At 38.3% G+C, this 20898-nt stretch overlaps 1 protein-coding gene across 4 annotated transcripts; it reads left to right on the top strand.

The window, feature by feature from the left end:
• The first annotated feature begins 16288 nt into the window (after positions 1–16288).
• Positions 16289–19804, top strand: LOC122077303 (F-box protein At5g39250). 4 transcript variants are annotated; one of them, XM_042643215.1, is made up of 4 exons: positions 16289–16430; positions 16772–16826; positions 18349–19211; positions 19331–19804. In XM_042643215.1, exon 3 carries the CDS (start codon positions 18456–18458, stop codon positions 19206–19208), a length of 753 nt encoding a protein of 250 aa, XP_042499149.1. In that variant the 5' UTR covers positions 16289–16430; positions 16772–16826; positions 18349–18455; the 3' UTR covers positions 19209–19211; positions 19331–19804. The 4 variants fall into 4 exon arrangements, with proteins under 4 accessions (XP_042499149.1, XP_042499148.1, XP_042499150.1 ...); XM_042643214.1 differs by lacking the exon at positions 19331–19804 and having other exon boundaries at positions 18349–19329; XM_042643216.1 differs by lacking the exon at positions 19331–19804 and having other exon boundaries at positions 16312–16458; positions 18349–19329.
• The last annotated feature ends 1094 nt before the right edge of the window (positions 19805–20898 follow it).

Raw genomic sequence — 20898 nt, 5'->3', positions numbered from 1 at the left:
AAATGATAATTTCATTGTTAAAAATGTTCCGCTAGGGTTATTTTCCAATGTCGACTGTCAACTCAACGCATCAACCCCCCTCCTTTATGTGGGCTTGGGATCAAACGCTATTGGAATTGCCAAATTATGATTTCATTATTAAACTAAAACTAACACATATGTGTGTATAAAATATACACAAATAACAAATTATGATAAAGTATTCTAAACATAATTTTGTACATAACACACTAGCAATAACAAAAAAGATGGATGAGGGTGTTATGTTTGATTTAATGATTGTTGTGTGTGGGCCAATTAGCCAATCAAGTTGCAAGAGTCATTTTTAGGCCATTTGAATTTTATTGCAAGCTTCCTTTTTAATTTTTTGGTACATCAAGTTTTTCAAAGTTTCTAGCAAAAAAAAAAAAAAGTTTTTCAAAGTATCATAGGCTCTATTCGATATGTTTTGTATATCTATTTATTTGACATATTACTATTTTTGTAGATATTTTGTATGATTTTAGCTCTTATTCCTATTTGATATAAATTAAAGTAAAGTAAAATCCATAAAGCAGAGAGGAGGTGTTTATGATTTATTGGCATAAAACATATGTTTTTGTTTATGGTCTACATAATTATTAAAAAGCAGAGTAAAGGTAAAAAGGTTGGTGGTATATGAAAACCAATGGATGTATCTAATAACCGTGGAAGATAGACTTTGATAGAAAGTTCCATAAGATCACTATGATATGTCAAAGAGCACAAGCAATAATATATTTTTATCAACCATGTCCTCATTGAAGGACAACAGTGAATGTAATTTCAATTTCATTTCAAATTTTAAAGAGTTCATCGGCTATTTTAGGGCGGTCGTCTATTGTATCAAGTAGTAAATGTGAAACTCTCAGGAGGAGGGGTAGTCTTGCACGTAAGTATAGCATTTATGGTCAAACCCGCCCAACCCAACTAAGAAGAACAGAACTTGACATGCACATCTTTTCATTTTGGAGAGGATACTCCGAGTAGTGGTTACCTCGTAGGCTCATAAGACCTCGACCCGCTTACTAGGGCCTTTTGCAGGGATATGTAAGAAGGGGTGCTCCTAGGTGTGTGGGGGTGTGTTTGTTTACAAAATTGGATTCTACGTCAAGTCAATTTAGGGGATGTGGACATACTCATGCCAATTCGAGTAACTGTTACAAGGCAAAAATCAAAAGGAAACTATACCCAACCAGGATGGATGTTGATGAGGGTATTTCTCCCCCACCTCGGCACGGGCAAGGAGCATCCTAACCAATGCTACTGGTACCTTATCTGGTCGTGCTGCCACTCGGCCCTCCATCTGGCCGTGCAGCTACCTCATCCCTCCATCAGGCCGTGCTTTCACCTCGGCCCTCCATCTGGTCGTGCAGTTACCTCGGCCCTCCATTAGGCCGTTGTAGACATCGAATTTTGTCACCCCCCGGCAATGATGACAATATGAAGGATTACATGTTGGATATTTTAGACTTGGAGAATTTTTAAACTTAGAGTAAAAAATTACCATATTTTCCTATAAACTTTCAAGAGAAAATGTTTTCAAAAATTAGAATTTGATGTTGTGGATTATTGTTGTTTGTCCCCTCAAGTTGGACATTACACTTTGATGCGAGAACTATGCGAATCGACGCCCGATTCTCTCTTTCATTATATGATCCGGGTCCCTACTTTATGCATATTTTCGTAAAAGTTTCCGGTCGAGACTACAATCATGTCTCACATCATTGGATAGTGCTCGGACTGAGATTTCTAAAGACATATTACACGTCAAATTCTGATAAACGGTTTGAAAGATATAACCCCCAAAAGTTGACTCTAAAGTTCGGTATCAGATTCCATTCCGAGCAACCAAAGGGTGCCACATGGCGCCCAAACCCCTTTGTCCAAAAGCAAGCCTTTTTGGACAATTCACTCTAGTTTTTTTAGTCCCACATCGGAAATATGAGAGAATTGTCCCAAGTCCCAAGGCTATAAGAATAACCCTTCCTCTCTTCCAAAAGGGGAGGAGATTGGAGAGAAGGAATATGGTTTTTGCTAATTCCCTTTCTCTAAATAAAGAAATTTTTCAAAGTATAAAAATTTAAATGTGTAATCCTTCCTTGAGCCGGGAGACTTAGTCTGATTCGGTTGGGTTCGATTTTGGCCTTGAAGCACAAGGGTTATCTCCCATTGTTTATTGATTAAAGCCGGTTTAAGGTATTTATTTATTTATTTTCTTTCAATAGCGATTTAGAATTAGTTTAATTAATATATTAGTTTCGAATTTATTAATAATTTATTTATTTAGATTAATTATGCTTAATTAGTTTCAGTTTGGTTCAATAGGGTTTATTAGATGTGAATTGATTTATTCAGATCCAATTAAAGGTATTTGGGTTTAATTGATTCTTTTAGATTAATTAGGTTTAATTGTTTTTTTTTAACATGTTTACTTAAATAGATTTGATTTGGTTTAGTTTTTTTTTTAAGTTGTTTTTGTTTCTTTTAATCTAGACCCTTAGATTAGGATCTCAGTTGTAACCTATTCCTTCTTCTTCTTCTTCCCCTCTTCCATCTTTCTTCTCCAGTCGCCCCTCTCCACTCCCTTCTCCTTCTTCCCTTCTTCTCGTTTTTCTCCCCTGCTACAACAGCCACCAAACCTGCAGCCGCACTCTTCTTCTTCTTTTATTTTTCCCTGCTGCTGCAATTCTCTTCCTCTTCTTCTTCTTTTTCTTTTTTCCTTCCCTGCTCCTGCAAACCCTAACCGAATCTACCACCGAACCCGCTTCTCCTCCTTCTCTTTTTCTTCTTCTTCTTCTCTTCTTCTCTTTTTCTTCCTAACCGAACCTGCAACCGAACCCCCCTCCTCCTTCTTCTTCTTCTTCTTCTTTTTCTCCCTCACTCTTCTCTAACTCACAACAACAGGGAAGAAGAAGAACCCAAACCCATAATCTGAAAACCCTTTTCTCTAAAGAAACTAACCTAGTGTACAAAGATGATAAAGAAACGCTTATGGATTATGGAAGGTGGAAGGAAGAAGAGCGATTACAGTATCAAAATGAAGAAGAAAGGTGAGGTGAGAGATCTCGTTTCTATCCATCTCCCCCAAGTTTCCAAAGCCAAACTCCGACAGCCAGGGCAAACAGCGGCAGCCGACCTCAACCTCCTTTCCTCTTCTCGCTTTTCTAAACCGAAAAAAAAGCCCTCGCTCCTCATCTCGGCCGAAGCCCTTTCTCCGTTTTTCTTTTGTCTCCTCGCTCCTCTGCTTTTCTAAACAGAAAAAATGCAGAACGATCCTTCTGCATTTTTTTGTTTTTCTTCATTTTTTTGTTTTTCTTCATCATAGTCTTAATTGTTCATTGTGGATTAAATGATTTTAATAAGTTGTCCTTTTTTTTTTCTTTTGTTTTCTAAAATCTTTACGGGGATCTCAAATTTCCCTAATGTTGGATCCTAAAATCAAATGATTTTCTTTTTCTGTTTTCTTTTCTCTCTTAATAATATATGGGACGTAGTTTAGGGCGTGTTTAGTTTAGGACGGGCATGGCTGGCCCCTCAAACCGGCTCGTAGCATTAGGTCCGTATTGGGGATTTGGGTTTTCCTACTATCTCCTATATTTTGTACTCCAACATTCACTTGCATTAGTGTAATACTAATTTAGATTAATTAAAGTAACTTATTTAACTTAATTAGTCATTTCGACTGTTGTTTGTTTAATTGTGGTTAATTTATTTAGTTTTTTTTTAATCACTGCATTTGATTTCTTCATTCAATTCAATTTATTAAATTTGTGTAATTACCAATCTTTTTCCCTCTAGTAGTTCGTTTATTTTAATCAATCAATTAATTAGTTATTTAATGTAGGATAATTAACTAGATTAATTAGTTAAAAGATTATTTTCTCATTAGCTTAACTAGGGTTTTGAAAATGTTTAACTCATCTTAGGATTAGCTCAAGGTAAACATAATTAGTGCAATTAGGTTTCATAATTAATTTAATTAAACCGTAGGTTTAGTTTAATCCTCTTACACTAGATTAGGTAGATTAGTAAAAATGCATTCATCTAATGTAATTAATCCATTTCACTTTTATAAATTAATTAGGTCTCATTTAATTTATAAATCTTTTTACCAATTAGATTAAGTAGGATTGTGATAATTTATTTCGAATTACTAGGGATTGGGTTTAATCATTTTAATTAATTCAATTTAGGATCTCACAAATTCATTGATCATCCATCTAGGTCAGGCTCAATTAATCGAATTAGTTTAATTTAGGGTTTCATAAGTTGCTAAACTAATCCTAGGTTTAGACTTACTTAATTAGCTTAATCTAAGACTCATAATTCGTTAATCAAATCATTTAGGGTTTTTAATATTTAATTAGCGTAATCATTTCATTATTTGCATTATCACCTGGGTTAGCATAACATAGACACATGGCTTAGGGTTTTCACATGTCATACTTAAATACCTAGTTTAGGGTTTTCAGTGGCCTAGATTTAGGACTAGTTAGTAGGATACAAACAAACTTTGGTCAAACAAAAAGAGACCGGCCTTAGGGTCGGGCAGACTGGGTGCCTAACACCTTCCTAGTCTGTCACTTAACACTTGTCTAGAATCTTAGTGCAAACCAGCCTTATCCATCAGAGTCATTAGTCTCTCTCCCTTGATTGGGGGAGACATTTATGGGTCCTAGACCCTTTCTAAGTGGCGACTCCTATTTACCCATAACGTGTATCCCCCATATGGCTTTTGATGACCAGGGGATACTATCTCATCTCATCAGGGTCGAATCCTAGCGTGTGTACATGCGCTATGTGCCATATCGCGATCCTCGAGGGCGGAGGTCCATAGTACCTACAGCCGTGCTTTCTCCTTGGCCCTCCATCAGTCCGAGCTTTCACCTCGGCCCTCATTGGGCCGTGCTGCTGCCTCAGTCCTCCATTAGGCCGTGCTTTCTCCTCGGCTCCCTATCAGGTCGTGCTTCCACCTCGGCCCCTCATCTGGTCGTGCTGCCACCTCGGCCTGACGTCAACAACAAGGTTCCCAGAAACGTGCTCTCATTCACTCCTACATTCAAGGAACGTGATCCCTATTCACAAGGACATGACTCTATCCACTACACTTCACCAGAGACATTTATCCCTCACACGGTTGCATCTCCGAGATAAGAGGGGAATATTCCCTTGGGATACCCTAGAATCCAGAATATTCCTAGAATAACAGAGCCACTCCCCTCAAGGACTCTACGCCTAAACAGGACTCTACACAAACGTCTCCCATTCTCCCTCCATCAGCAACCTATAAATATCACGGTAAGCCTCCATCATGGGGATCGATTACTTCTTTTACTGAAAAAGCTCTCTTGTGCATCTGTTGTGGAAAGATCTGACTTAGGCATTGGAGAGTTCACTGTCGGGTCAGCCCGGCTCTCCCCTGTCCTCTCTTTTGTGCAGGTCGGCAGGAGCACTAGGAACTGTAGAAAAGATCATCTAGTCAATTTTAGCCGCATCAGATGTAAACTCATAAAAGCTACCAGGGGTAGGGATAATCGTCCATGTTGTATTGTGTAAACATAAAAAAACCATTTGATGGTTCATTTGTCATCACCGAGGAGCTCTTGGCGAGGATACCTTAGGATTTTTTCATTACACATTGAAAACGATTTATTGCTTTGCATAGCCTTGTGAGCTATGTAGGCCAAAAGAACAACCACTTCATTGGTGGGCCTAAGCCAAAAAGAGAGAGGAGAGATGGTGTATAGACATCAAGAAATAAGGGGATGATGCTGGAAGGCCATAAGGTGGTTGCTTGGTTAGGAAATAAAATTTCCAATTATATGGATTACTCTGGATCTATGTAAGCTTCCATCCCTTCCACCGAGCATGTTGGACTCCAAGCATGATCCCTCAAATGACTGCTTCATAAATGATTCACGAGATTCAGACTAGCTAAACACAAAAAAGGAGGTGATGATTGATCCGTTCAAACAAGAGTATAAACCGATTTCACGATTCATGCTAGTGTAATATGTCACCCTCTGCTTGTTTTTTGATCAGTTGCAAGCTACAACATTATGGTTTAATGTATAGGGTTTATGACATGATATGAGAGCAGGAGGCCCCACGCCCGATCGGTCCTTTGGGTTGACTTATTACAGACATTGTTAGCATAGATATTTGGTTGTTTCGTTGAGTTGGTTATTCAATGAGACAATAACCATGAGTTGATATTCCTAATCCTCATTTCTAATGGAATCAAAATGATCTCTCGATTGATCAGAAGGACCTTTCAATTAGGGGTGTCAATTCGTGGCCCGACCCGACTAAACCGATCGAGACCTATCGTTTATAGACCAGTTCGACCCGGACCATTTATTAAACATGTCGGGCTTGAACCCGGCCTGTTTACAAACGATCGGTCTCGATTTTGCTACTTGGACCATCGGGTGCCCAACCAGACCGACCGAATAACACCCCGACAAAGATCGACCTATTGTGCACCAGCCTGGCCTGACCCTTTAATGATTGTAGAATACCTATTTTACCCCCCAAATTAAAGAGTAAAAACTAAAAAGTAAAAAACATGTTCACATTTTAAATAATGGTAATATTTGGTATCATTTATTAATTTATTGTCATTTTTTTGATCTTGTATGAGTGGGTAGGAATATAAGAGCACATTTTAAAGAAGGTCCGTTTTAAAATCGATTAAAGTCCGTTTAACATTAAACATGTTCGTAACCCGATTAAAGTCGGACTAAAGCCCGATTAAGGTAGCTCGATTATAGCCCCAGGCCGATCGATCGAATATAAAACGTATCATGCCTTCAATAACTAAGCTTGATTAGTTAAATGGGCGGACACGGTGCAACTTTTGAAAGTCTAGCCCGATTAAGCCCAACCAAAACCAGACCAGCCCGACCGATTGACACCCCTACTTTCAATTGTCTAGGATCCCTTGTTTCATCGAAAATAGCTATTATGAAATCATATCGAATATTTGACCTTACATTATGTACTTTGATTAAAAAAAAAAAAAAAAAACCGATCCTTGCTTACCAACTACGCATTCTAACTAAATATATTTCCCTCTGGATATCTTCCTCAAAATTCATACTTCGACAAATTCATCCCCCAATTAATGAAGAGATTATGACAAAATCACCACATAAGAAATCAAGCACAGACAAAGCCTACTCAATATCTTTTGATTGAATAGTTGATTCAGCACCTTGTTTGAAGAAACACTCCGCTTCTTACCCAAAAAAATAATAAAATAATAAAATAGTAATAATAATAAAACAAAAAGAAACAGTCCACTTTACCAAAAATAAAAAATAAAAACTCCACTAAAATTGGTGTACTTTCACGAAAGAAAAAAAAAAGAGAGACAGATGAGATAATACAGTCTTAAATCACTCCCAGAAATTGAAATAAAAATCTTACCAAAGCAACCCTTGAATCTCCCAAAATTAAGGGGATGTTATCAAGCTAGCGAACGAGTTCTCTCTCTCTCTGTCCGAGAGGCAGAGCTCCGACCGATCGATGGGTCACATAGGCCTGGGAGCCAAGTTTAATAATAGTCCATATACAGACTACAGAGACTGTCAATCGCTTTTCCCCTGTTCATTCGTCGCCATATTATGGGAACTCCGAATCTCCACAACTCAAATCTCAAATCTTAAACAAGACAAATAAATGAAAGAATGAATAAAAACGAGCAGAACCCCACATTTCAATCGTTCCATCTCCATAGCGAAGCAGGAAAGACCCAGAAAAGTAAGAAAGAAAAGGAAATTTCAAAACCCATCATCTGCAACTAACGAGTTCCATCTCATCATCTCTACCAAAAAAGGAAAAAACTTTTACAAAGCAAGTCATTTCTCCTAGACAAAAGCATTGAAACAAAGTTGTAGAAAAACCTAAAACCAACACAGAAATAAGAATGACGATTATCCTTATCTCCTCTTTTCAAATTATGACTTAACTATACAACCTCTTTCTTCTCATCCGAACCATAAAAATCATTCAATCTCTGAAGAATCTCCACTTGAGCTTTGAGGAAGACGATGTAATCTGCAGTTTCTTCAAACAATCGATCATCTTTTATCTCTCCGTTCTTCGAAGGTATCAAATTCTTCAGAGCTTCCAGTTTAGCGGAGACACCTGACTCTACTCTTCTTCCATTACCAACATTCCTCAACCTTCTCCGACCTCTACAGGGGATTGTCTTGGATTTACTTCGATTCCTTCTCCATATCCTGAAGAGGCTTCTTGGTCTTGATGAACTCATGGTGAGACCGTGAGACCGTGAGACAGAGAGAGAAGACGCGTTTCCGTGTTACCCCAACGGCCGAGACTTAAGAGCGCGTTCTGATGTTTATGTAATGATGAATTTTAATATCGCCACTTGTTTTCTGATAATATACGAAAATGCCATTCCCTTCATTTTTGGAATCTGGAAATGTAAATCATCTAACACGTGCAAGTTTGCAACTAAGGGGTACCTACGTAATAATAAGACGAAAGCAACGGCAGTTTTGGTATCTTGTCGCTTAAAAAAGCTGAAGGGACAAAGGGTAGGGTGTCTACACAACTTGCTACAGAATCATAGCAGCAGAAAAAAAAAAAGCTGCCCCATCTGCAATAGGCCCATGTGGAGCTCGGGATTTCCGCATGTCTTATTCCTGTAATACCCCCAGTTACTCGGTTCCTTGCATTCAATTTTGAGATATAGTTATGATTGGAAGAAGGGTGTTTTTTGGCATCAACGTGATAAAAAGGTTAACGTCGTCCTAGGATTTCGGGGTGTGGCATGTGACGGTGGCATGGCCAGCGAAGGCCTCGTTGGAAGAGAGAAGAGGAGGAGGGTGGGGTTGGGGGTGCGCAGCGCGCACATGGGAGCACATGGACGGAGTAGTGTACCGTTAAGGGGTGGCATGTGACAGTGTGTGACGACGAACCAGGGGAGAAATTCTATAGCATGTTCTCCACATTCCCTGCATTGAACTGATGGGTGCAACCCCCTTGCCTCTCTCTCTCTCTCTCTCTCTTCATTACAAAACCCTCACAGAGTCACAGACAGAATCACAACACTAAGCTGAAAAGTAATGATAATTAATGATAATAATTATCCTATAAGCAATGCATACATCACACGTTGCTTAATCACACATGCATACATGTGGTTCTTTTCCTTTTGGAGCTGCACATGTTTTGCAAGTTGACATGTGTAAGGTGAAGCATGAGGGAGGGGAAGGAAGAGATGGGGCTTCACGTGGGACCCACATATTGAATGAGCTATGGTGTCTTTGGATCAAAGATCTCTGTCAGACAGGATCATATATAAATGATTCTAGATTAAATGCATGCATTGGGGGGGGGGGGATTTGGGAGAATTGTCTTCGAAGGTTCCTTAGTTTGCAGGAGTTGGATAAAGATTCCATTCATTGTTCAACGACGAAGCAGGATCGGCAATTGGATCGGTCTCCCGCGTAGTCAGAATCATGGTTTCAACTTTTAAGTATCGGTCTGGGATCGATCATATCGGATGGGTATTGATTGAGATTGATCCCCGATCTGATATCAATTCAAATCATTTAAGGGATAAAATAGAAAAAAAATTGTACTTTTTATAAAAACCATGGTAAAATAGATCGATACCTATCGATCCGATTTGGATCAGTTTCGACAGAGACTGATACCGATATCGTCCCCTAAATCCTCTGTCAGAATTGGTTGAAGTCAGCCTGAATCTTAAAATCCATCATTTTTTTAATTGAGAATCATACAGAATTCGGATACAGTGAATTTACCCTTGTTGTGAATCCAATGCATAGCGCACTTGTTACAGCCTCTGCCTGCAGAGCAGGCGCCAGGTTTGTGGGCTAGGGACCAACTCCTATCACATGCATTCCCCCCTTTCCTATCATCCCCCCCCCTTCCCCCTTGTGTGTGTGAGTAAAGTCCCCCTAGGCTATTCATTTTTCTTTTCTTTTCTGTGAATGAAAAAGTCCTTAAACAGTTCCTTAGGATGTAATAATAACAAAAATAAACTCAAATCAGAAAAATTAAAAGAAAAAAAAAACCCAGCCGAACCGAAACCAAGCTTAGGCTACCTTGAATAGGGCTGAGTAAAACCATTCAACCAGCAATGTGAACTTGGGTTGGGATTTTTAAAACCCGAGATCGGGTTGGGCTAGGCTGTGCTTGGGCTGAGCTCGGAAAAACTCTAGAAAGTTATCCCATAACTTGGGTTAGGAAAGTTTTTCTTAAAATGAATTAGTAGTTAATTTGAGTCAAATAAATATGGTAGACAACACTTATAGGTTAGCAGTAAGAGTGCTTGTACGATTTGTATGTCCACCTGATGAGGCAAAATATGTCCTCTTCCTCAGTACGGTTGAAGCGTGTATGCAAACCTGAACAGAATACTGACCCACCACCTCGGCATCTCATCCGATCATGCTACCACCTCGGCCCTCCATCAGACCGTGCTGCCACCTCGGCCTGTAGAGCAGCCACCTCGGCCTCTCCTCATGCCAACTAGTCACCTTGGCTTGATCGACCTGTCACCTCGGCTCGGCACAGTCAAATAAGGCACCCAAAAACGTGCACACACCCACTCCTACATTAAAGTATCGTGATCTCTAATCACCGGGGCAGGACTCTATCCACTACAAGTCATCAGAGGCATCCACCCCTCTAATGATTTGCACCTCAGAGATCAAAGGGGAATATTCCCAGAACATGCCCCAGAACTCGGAATATTCTCATAATCAAAGAGCCACTCCCCTTAAGGACTCTACACCTAAACAGGACTCTCCACAAAATGCCCCTCCTTCTCTTTCCATTAGCAGTCTATAAATATCAAGGTAAACCTCCATCATGGGGAATCAATCACTTCTTTTACTGAAAAAAACTCTGTTGAGCATCTGTTGTGGAAAGATCTGACTTAGGCATCGGAGAGTCCCTGTCGGGTCAGCCCGGCTCTCCCCTGTCTTCTCTTCTGTGCAGGTCGGCTGGAGTATCAGGAACTGAAGGAAATATTACCCGATCAATTTCTACCGCATCACCACCCAAATCGATCGATAATATCAAAATATGATGAAGGAATATGGACCAATTTACTAATGGAATGCCCTGATGCATTACAAAATTTTGGGGTAGTAGTTTTAGTTATTTTGAACCTTTCATGAGGTATCAGTCAGGGTTATCCATTGATTTCCTTTTTGTTTTATATTAGTTATGGAAGACCACGACTCCTTTAAGTGCTATTTGCAATTTACAGTTGGTTATTCAAATTAGTTAAGGTATAAAGTTTTATGCACGATCGTGCCTTCAATAATTGGAGAGGGGTAAGAAGGGGATTTGCACCCCTTGTTTTTTGCCACACGGCATGTCAAGTGAGAAAATCCAAAACATTGCAGGGAAGAGATACCCATCTTTTCAAACGTTTGATTTCAGGTAATAAAGATGAGGGTCAAGGTTGTTTATAAAGAATGGAATATAATGCATTAAAAACTACTATTGAGGCAAGCAAAATTACTTAACAAATAAAATATAATGAGGCGAGCAAAATTACTCAATTAGTATTTTACTGTCTTTTTTTAATTATCCTTTGTCTAATTACTACATTGCTTATTGAAAGATGCCTATATTTGTGGATGGGTAGATTAAAAGTCTAAAAGTCCAATAAATTTCAAATTTCAGTTCAGCAGGGATCACCAATTCATACAATAAAACTTGAAAATTCTATTAAGAATAAATAAAATTTGAAAACCAATAGACTATAGGATGGTTCATGTCCAACAAACCTTTTTTTTTGGGTGAAAGTCTAACAAACATTTTGGACATTACAAAGGTGTATAAACATTTACGAAGAGTATTTGACTTAGAATTTGAAATTTGACAAATAATTAATCTATGAAATTTACAAATGATCTTGTTAATTAATTTAGGTCGGACTGGGTCTGACGTGGGTTGCCTATTTGGGGTAATCATAGATCCATTAAGATTAGAAACCCTACCTGACAAATTCTTTATAAATAAGAGTGTTTTTACCACAAAGCAAATTAGGGTTTTTAACTTAATCTCAAAAGTTATGTCTTTCTCTCTCCCTAACATCTTCTCTCATAATCAAAAGTGTGTGTCTTCAAGGATCTCCATTATAATCTTTGGATTTGAAAACTGAATCATTACTTAGCGAGTCATAATCCTTTGTTCGTCATTGTTCATACAGATTGATGCATACCACAATCAAATATATTTGGCTGCGTGAAAAACTACATGCTGGTAATCATCCATACCCATTCATTTATTTGTCTTTCACGATTTTAACTGATCCAATAATTAGTTGGGTCAAAGCCTGCTATTCGATGGACAAAAATTGAGTGGATGGTCCAATTAGCTCAAAATGGACCACGAAAGAGATGAGCCTTACTTTAAAAAAATAAAAAATAAAAAATAAAAAAATTGGTTGCAACCATCCAGCGACTTTTTCATTACACGCAACCAAATAATTGAATTAATGTGGGTCCCACTCAATTATTAAATAAACACATTTAAGATTTTTTTTTTCAACATTCCAATTTCCAAGAAAAATATTACACCCAATTCATCTTTCACCAATAATTAATCATGGCAGGTATGGATAAAGTATCTTTATATAAATATTAAAAAGGAAAAAATGAAAGACAAGATGAAATTGGTGGATAATAAATAGTTCTTTTAAGTGTGATGCAAAAAATATTAAGTTCTTTTTAGAAATGTTAGAAGTAGGCAAAAAAAAAAAAAAAAAAAAAAAATCATAATTAATTAGAAGATATGCAAAAGATAAGTCTTCATCTTCGTATGGCATCTAACATAACTGCTTAGAGGGCAAAAATTTGAGTTGCCGATTGTTCGAATGTGGGTCATAGTAAAGTTGTTTTAATGATTTATTTTTATATAGATATATGCATATACATTCAAATCCATGCAATGGATCCCATTTAGTTGTGATAAGGCTGAATTGTGTTGTTGTTTGAGTGTGACGTGGCAAATCAAAAGTAATACTTTAACATCCAATGGTTATTTTAATAGGAGCACTCAATGGTTTGTCGTATCAAAATGTTCCCATCAATCTGGCGATCAACGGTTATGGGACTTTTTCGACATATAAAGTTCACCGGATGGCTGATTCAATAATGTTCATAAATCATAACACTTATCAACCTCATTAGATTTTGGGAGTTGAAAGGCCGAAATTGAAAACCACTTTTGTCAAAAAGCAAAATCTTAATTTTATTTTGCTAAATGTTAATGGGAAAATGTTGTTGTATAGAAGGTTGGTGAAAAAAATTATACTTTTTTGCTGTCTATAATATAATATATAGAGAAAACATCACTTACCTGGTCACGACCATAGTTAAAAAAAAAAACATAAACAGACGGTATGGGTTTTAAATGGTAAAATTTTTCGAACGATACGGTCAAATAAACAGTCCAAAAATATATGAAACGGAAAAAAATGGAAAACGGACAGTACAAATTTTAAACGTGTAGATTTAAAAAAAAAAAATTGGTAGTATACTCGTATAAATTAATGAATTATTACATGAATACCGGCATCTAATATTCAAAACAACTATAGTATCTAACACTAATGCATATAAATCACATGTCTCGTTATAAGTTTTATGACATATAATTGAATATCATCCAACACCAATTATAAATTCATACACCACACATGTCCAAGTCTTATTGAGCAATGTGGCTTGGCTATGATGTTGTTCATTGTTGTCAACCTAGTCAACACACTATTGGAGTAATGTATGTTCATTTTGAGTTGGGAGTCATCACTTTATAAACATTTTTCAGCAAATGCACTAGTTTGTATATCAATTTTGGGGTTCATACAATGACATTGAGTTGAAAGTGATATCATGAGAAATATAGGTCATTGAATTAGCTTAAAGTCAGTGAAATAATCTTGTCGATCAGAGTTCGGGAGAGAGAGATATAGTCAATTAAGCAGATATTATGTTTAACAAGTAAAGTCTTAAAAAATGCCAAAAAAATGGAACGTGTTTATAACGGAAATGTTTGTCGTTTATAGTTTTTTCCTGTATCTTTGGGAAGCATATGAAAAACTGTTTTAAATTGTAAACAACGATAACGTATTTAAAACACGTTTTTGCTAATGGTCACAGCCCCACATCTTCACATAGGTGTCGCAAAAATACCACTCTACCCTTAGTTGGATGCTTGTATGCCTCCCTTGGTTGGTCTCCGCATTGGCACAATGGCCACATGTTCAGGTAACGATCCCATCTTTTCTCTATGCCAACATGGGGGGGCCAATGTGGAGGAGTACATGGGCATCAAAGAGGGCGGATTTTTGGGTTTCACAAGGATTGGTACATCATTTTGCAGCCCTTTGTATGTCTGGGCGTAAGGACCACGCATCCTACCAAGGAACGTTCTTTTCCCCATATATATTTTTATTGATGATAGACATTTTATTTTCACATAATTATTATATTAAATAGGGAGTATGTTCCCCCCCATGCTCGTGTGTAATTTTAGCTTTTGGGGGTTACAAGTGGTATTACGGAAAACTCGTCAGATAGGGGGATTGAATTGCTTCTTATTAGTTTACCGCTTTCCTGACAAGAAGTAAAATGGAATGTTAATGTGTCTTGGGAAAATCCCAATTTATTCAAACTCCTTTATCCCATACTTATTTTCTAATTATCTTAAAATGAAATTGTCATATCGTTTCTCTCCTACTAATTCTAATTCCTAAATTATCCCTATGCCTTCTACCGTACCACCCCACCTTTGGTTTCATTTGCATCTCTCCTTCTCCCCCGTCTTGCCTTGTTATGCCCTGCCCTGCCCTGCCCTGCCCTGATCCAGCCCCCTGGTCTACATGTTGCCCACCATGTAGACCACCAATATTATGTCTGAGCAATCCTCCAATTGTGGTTGCATTCACAATCTTCTGGATTCTGGTATGTTTGAAACACTGATCCTCCCATATTGTATTGCATTGCATGCTCATATGTATGTGGATTGGTGGATAAGAGATGGGGTCGCGCTTTCCTTTTACCACCTTGCATATCTTGGTCCATGCAATTAAGAAATGATCAAGCTCCTCCAAGCAATACTAAAATGATCTAGCTCTCTATAGCAATTTCAAGTGCAGGAAATGAAAATAGGGAGCTCGAGAATGCTCATATTAACTGTTATATGATTAATGAGTAAATTCGGAGATAAACTTTATGATCATGACAATAGGGGCCTTCATCTTAATATTATTTGATAATACAAATGATTTGAGTCCACTTTAATGGGGCTTTTATTGCGAAAGAAATGGAAGAAATACTCGTACCCGATTGGGTAGTTCGGTTGGCAAAGACCAATTCCTCACAATAAATAAGGAATACTTGTAGATGTGAAATGGAGAGGTCGAGGCAATCTTAGCATGTGATGGAAGAAATAAGATTAGATTTTGTGTGTTCAGTCTACATTATGCGATTGATTGTGTGGCATAGATACTTTACACTGTTTGAAGGGCATGAACTTGAAAGCCAAAATGATAAGAACAAAGCATTTTCTCTTAGGAACTCTAAGCAGGATTAGAAGTCAAAACACTATTGGTCAAGTAAGCCAATTTCAGTCTTCAACAAATCGGAGTGTTCTTGTCATGCCAACATCTTTGCTTATTGCTTATGATTTGTTTTTCATTATGACAATTCCCCTTCCTTTCATAACATGGGTGTTAAGCATAACCGCCTATTTTTTTACACAGGGTGGGGGAAGTCGGGGGAAAAATGGCGCAAAGGGCGATGGCAAGCGTAGGGCTAAGGTGGGGTGGTGGCTGCGTGGACATTGGAGGTGGGCCTGTCGGACGGTGTTGTAGGAGGATTTGGATCCTCTATGGCACAATAGGGCGTTTGGCGCGCATCTAACTCTGAGGAACTCCTTGGGCTGCATGCAACTGCCTTGGCTTCCATACCTGAGCATTTATGGTTGTTAGATGCGCTAAACACCCTGTCGCATCATAGAGGAATTCAGTTTGTTGTAGGAGGTGGGGAGTAAGGGTGAGGAAAGACAAAGGGTAATGTAGGGATCTAAATTAAAAGGGGAGAAAGTGAAGTGAAAGTTTGTTTAAGAGGGTGAAATCAAAAGAAATTGAAGGGTAGGGGAATTTGAGTAAAATAAAGTTTGTAAAAAGGATTGAAAAAAAAAAAAAAAAAATCCCGATGAAGTCGTACGTTTGGTATTATTTAATCGTGATTTGGAGTGAAAAATCAGGATATTATAACTTTGAAAACTTCATTTCTTTTTTTTCTCCAATATCTTCTCCTGGGAAGACGCCGAGAGCTCTTCTGTCATTCGACGGAGTCTAGGGTTTTCCACTTCGACAGGCAAAGGTGCGTCTGAATCTCTCCTCAAATCATGGTATTCCATTCTTTCGATCATGTTGGGATCTCATTTTTTTTTTCTTTTTCTGTCATTTTTGTGATTTCGATTCTCTTTTCTGATGTTAGAATTCATGATTCTGATTTGATGTGAGAATTTTGCTTTCGAAACGATATTTCGCCCTTTTTAAGCATCTGGGTAGGAATTTAGAATTCTTACAAGTACCGCAAGTTTTAGCTGCATTCTTCTAGATAATCTTAATTCCTAATTTCGATTGGTCTTTTTTTTATTTTAATCTGGTCGGAATTTACTGGATATGTTTTTTCTGATAAAGAACTGTCATGAAATGCAGTGGTGCAGGGAATTTTTGGCACCAAAACGAAGTTTCTTCCTTCAACTTCTTATATGTAAGTTTTATTTTTCGGCCTTCTTTTGTCAGTGTTGGGAATTATATGTCTCGATCGTTTATGCAAATCCCACAAGTTGGCCTTTTGATTTTAGCTTGGAATGTTTAGGTGTAGTCTCAGACTCTCAGCGATCAAGATTCAAGATTGAAAATAACTAACTTACAAGTTTTATGGCAAAAGCCTTTCTCCAGTGATGCCCCCAAAGATAATAATAAATGAGCTTTCTGTAAATCCAATTTTTGTTTTTGATATGGTTTGGTGACATCTTCCTTCCAGTGAGTCCAATTTTCGATCTTTGCATGGATTGCGAAATCTCTAAATCTCACCATAGTTTTTAATTCTGAGGTAGATTTCCAGAGTTGAAAATATGGAACTATATACCTTGTTCCATTATTTAAATACGAGTGATATGTACACTAGCAAGTGAATAAATTAGTACCAACTTGTAGCTTTTGCTGTCAAATTATCTGCAGGCATAGTGGCAAATGTTGGCCCAATTTTCTAGCAATAGCCCTCCCCCCCAAATAACTGACTGGATGCCATCTAAATCTCATTATTCATCCTTCTGTTATACTATTTATTCTCTTTTGAGTTTATTGATTGGGTCATCCGAATAGAAGTGTTTGGATCAGAGAAGAAAGATTATGAGCACAAAAGTAGGTTTTGAGATCTCGTTTCTAAGGTAAGGTGGTTCCTGAATTAAAAGGAAGATAGATGGCTTGGAAAGAAGTTGTCATGTGCCAAAAGGGAACTTGTAACATTTACAATATTCTCACAATTCTTGGTAATGTTCATGTTATACAGGTTGAATAATTGCATATGCTTTTTATAAGTAATATGACTTAGAAGGAAGGGGCAGACATTGGGGGGAAAGCATATATATATATATATATATATAAATAAAATACCCCCTCATTTACTCGTTTTTCATTCATCAATCCCATGATCTGTATACATGTGTTAATAGTTGGCACAACGGTAAGGTTGCTCCATTGCGACCTAATGGTCACAGGTTTGAGTTGGGAAACAGCCTCTCCGTAAAGTGGGGATGAGGCTGGGTACATTATGACCTGCCCCAAATCCTGCAATGGCGGGAGTCTTCTACACTGGGTATGCCCTATTTTTTTTAATAAATATATATATATATATATATAGATAAAATTCTATTTTATTTATCTATTTCAAGGGCTCATTTGTTTCAATTTACAAGAAAGTGGATGAAATATGAGTTCCTTTATGTAGCAATAGCAAAACTTGTCCTTCAAGAGCAGTGGAATGAAAAATTCAAAGAAGACAAACAATAAAGAAGTTGTCTTGTCTCATTACCAGATTGATTAAGTGTTGTTGCTACCCTATCTAGAAATGGGCTCAAATGTATAACCTCCAACCTTATTTTTATTTATTTATTTATTTATATATTTGACAATACATCAAATAGAAAATTGATTTATCCTAAGTTCAAATAAAGATGCAAAAAAGATGAAAGTCATTGAGTTGTTGTGAATACTGTTTCCTTTTTCAGGAGAACCTTTGGAGAATTCCATCGCTTGTGAGCTTGTGAGCTTGTGACTGCCCTGAGATGCTCTCTGAAGCCGAAGCTGTTGCATTCTTATTCTATAGTGTAAGTTAATGATGACATATGGGGAAATCCTGAAAGTCATATTTCCGCTATTGGATGGCAAGGACCTTGCTTCATGCATGTGTGTAAGTAAACAATGGAGAGATTTTGCTAGAGATGATTATTTTTGGAAATGCTTATGTGCCAAGCGATGGCCCTCAATCTGCAAGAGGCCTACACCGCCCCCTTTATCCTATCAGAAGCTCTTCCAGATGTTTTACAAACATGACCGTCACAAAACTCTTCCTCCCCCAAAACTCTCTTTTAATGACTTGGAATTCTTTGTAGACATATGGGCTGAAGAGAGAGTAATCTTCTCAGAAGTGGTCCCAGGCTCTGTCCTTCAAGGGGGGATGAAGGACCTGCCTCCTGGAATTTGTGATATGCTGAGGTACCACCTAGAGGGTCCCAGGTACAAGATGATAATACCTGTTGAGCCAAAGTTCAACATTCCTCAGGGCCAGACAGTTAGTGTCTCTGTGCTTGTGGGTCGGAGTGATACCAACAAGGTGGCTTGCATTGTCAACAAATCCAAATTTGATTACATAGATCGGACAGCATACAGGGCCCTCGCTTTTGATTACCTCGTCTTCTCCCCACTCCACCCATTCATCTCAGACACCCGTGCCTGGGTTTCATTGCTCTTCATGGAGGATGGGGGTGATGGGGTTGTTGATGTTTTTGGATTTGAGTTGGATTTCTGCGATGTGGCGAACTCTGAAGCTGAGGTTTTGTGGCTACTGGACATGCTTGATTGGAAATGAGAGGTATCATAATTATCTAGTTTATGTTTTCTGTGATGTGCGGAGGCTTGTAAAGTGAACTTCTTGTTATGCACAGCTTTCTCATGGCATGAATTCTTATCAGTGTTCTTCTCTTTTTGTAGATTTGTTATTCTACTTTAGGGAGAGAGAATTCTACCTGGTTGCATGGGCCTGTGCCAGTGCAGGGACCAATGGAAGTGTGTACTGAGGCATCCAGCATGGGGATGGGATGGTCGTTTCATTGTCCATGTCTGGACACCGGAGTGCACAGCTAGGTAGTGTTCTTTGCTCCTCGTACTTTAAATGAATATTGGGCAAATGTCATACCTGCGCCTGCACACGCATGCTAAGGAGGCATCCACTGTTGTCCTGCTAATTAGTGAGCAGAATCTACGTTGGGAGCAATTAGTAAGAGCCGTTTAGTGGAATGAGGAGGCATGCTCACTTGACTGCTAGAGTTGCTGCTTGTGGATTGGAACCTTGTAGGGTGTAACATACATTTTTGTTCTGTAAAGGGGAGGAGAAAGTTTCTTGTCCCACTGATGTAGCACTTGACCGGTATAAAATGACTAAGACTCGGTCCGAGTTTATTCTAAGACTTGATGTTTCTACCCGAGTTAACTGAAAGTCACTGATCTGGTCATCCTTCGTCGCTCAATCTCCCCCATCAATCCTCTCTCTCTTCCTCCTGCGGGCAACTCTGCTTCCTCAATCTCTCCTTTCTCCACTCTCTCTTTCCACTGGCTCACTTCCTTCCACCCCTTAAGGACCTTTACCTCGTCAGGAATGTTCCCTGCCAGATCCTCGATTTCTTGCAGGGCTCCATAATTAGGCACACCCATCTGCCCCAGTTGGGCATTTAAACTTTTCTGTAAACAAGGTGTTTGCAGCAATCTCTCATCCTCTTGGCTTTCTTCTCTTCTGTGTCGTAATTTCGTTTCTTGCAATAATGGGTCTGAGATAAGCTTGGGAATGGACTGAAATGAGTCAAGTGAAGAGGAAGAAGATAGAGATGATGAGAAAGAGTGCCGGCCAAACTTGACAATAAATCTGGAAACTTATCTGATGCTTAGCATCTGGTCGAAAGAATGTTAGAGATGTTTTCTCATGGAATGCCATGCTTTTCTGCGTACCTGAAGTTTGGTTTTGTAAATGGTTTTGCTGCCTCTTTTCAGGCAAATGCCAACCATGATTTGGTTTATAATATGATAATTGCCAATCTTGTGGGAAATGGCTGTTGAAACAAAGCTTTTGAATTAATGGTTGGTCTATTGCGACGATGAGTTTAAGACGTGATTGAGATGACATGCGCTCCAACGATCAAGATCACAGTGCATGATACTTGTCGCCTCTTTCCGAAGTAGACATATCAAACACTTGAGCTGGAATAAATCTTAGGCACCATTTGACAACATTCCAAAAAAGGTGTTTCTGTGTTTTTCTATTCCTAGAAACGGAGAAATGGGTAAAAACCATTTGATAATCTTGTTTCGTTTTACCCATTTTTAAAAACATAAATAGGAATTTATGAAAATTCATGTTACAAGAAATAGTTGTGACGAAACAAGTGAAGGTAACAAATTGTGGATTTGTGCCCGATAAAAAAACCCAAGAGTGAGAAGTGTTACTCTTTTCATGCTAAAAAGGAGTGGAATTTTTGAAGCTCAAAAGTGTGAAGCTCAAAAGTGAG

This window comes from Macadamia integrifolia, chromosome 4 (genome assembly GCF_013358625.1).
Source record: "Macadamia integrifolia cultivar HAES 741 chromosome 4, SCU_Mint_v3, whole genome shotgun sequence".
In the NCBI taxonomy this organism is placed as follows: Eukaryota; Viridiplantae; Streptophyta; class Magnoliopsida; order Proteales; family Proteaceae; genus Macadamia; species Macadamia integrifolia.
This window is presented reverse-complemented; position numbering and strand designations above follow the sequence as displayed.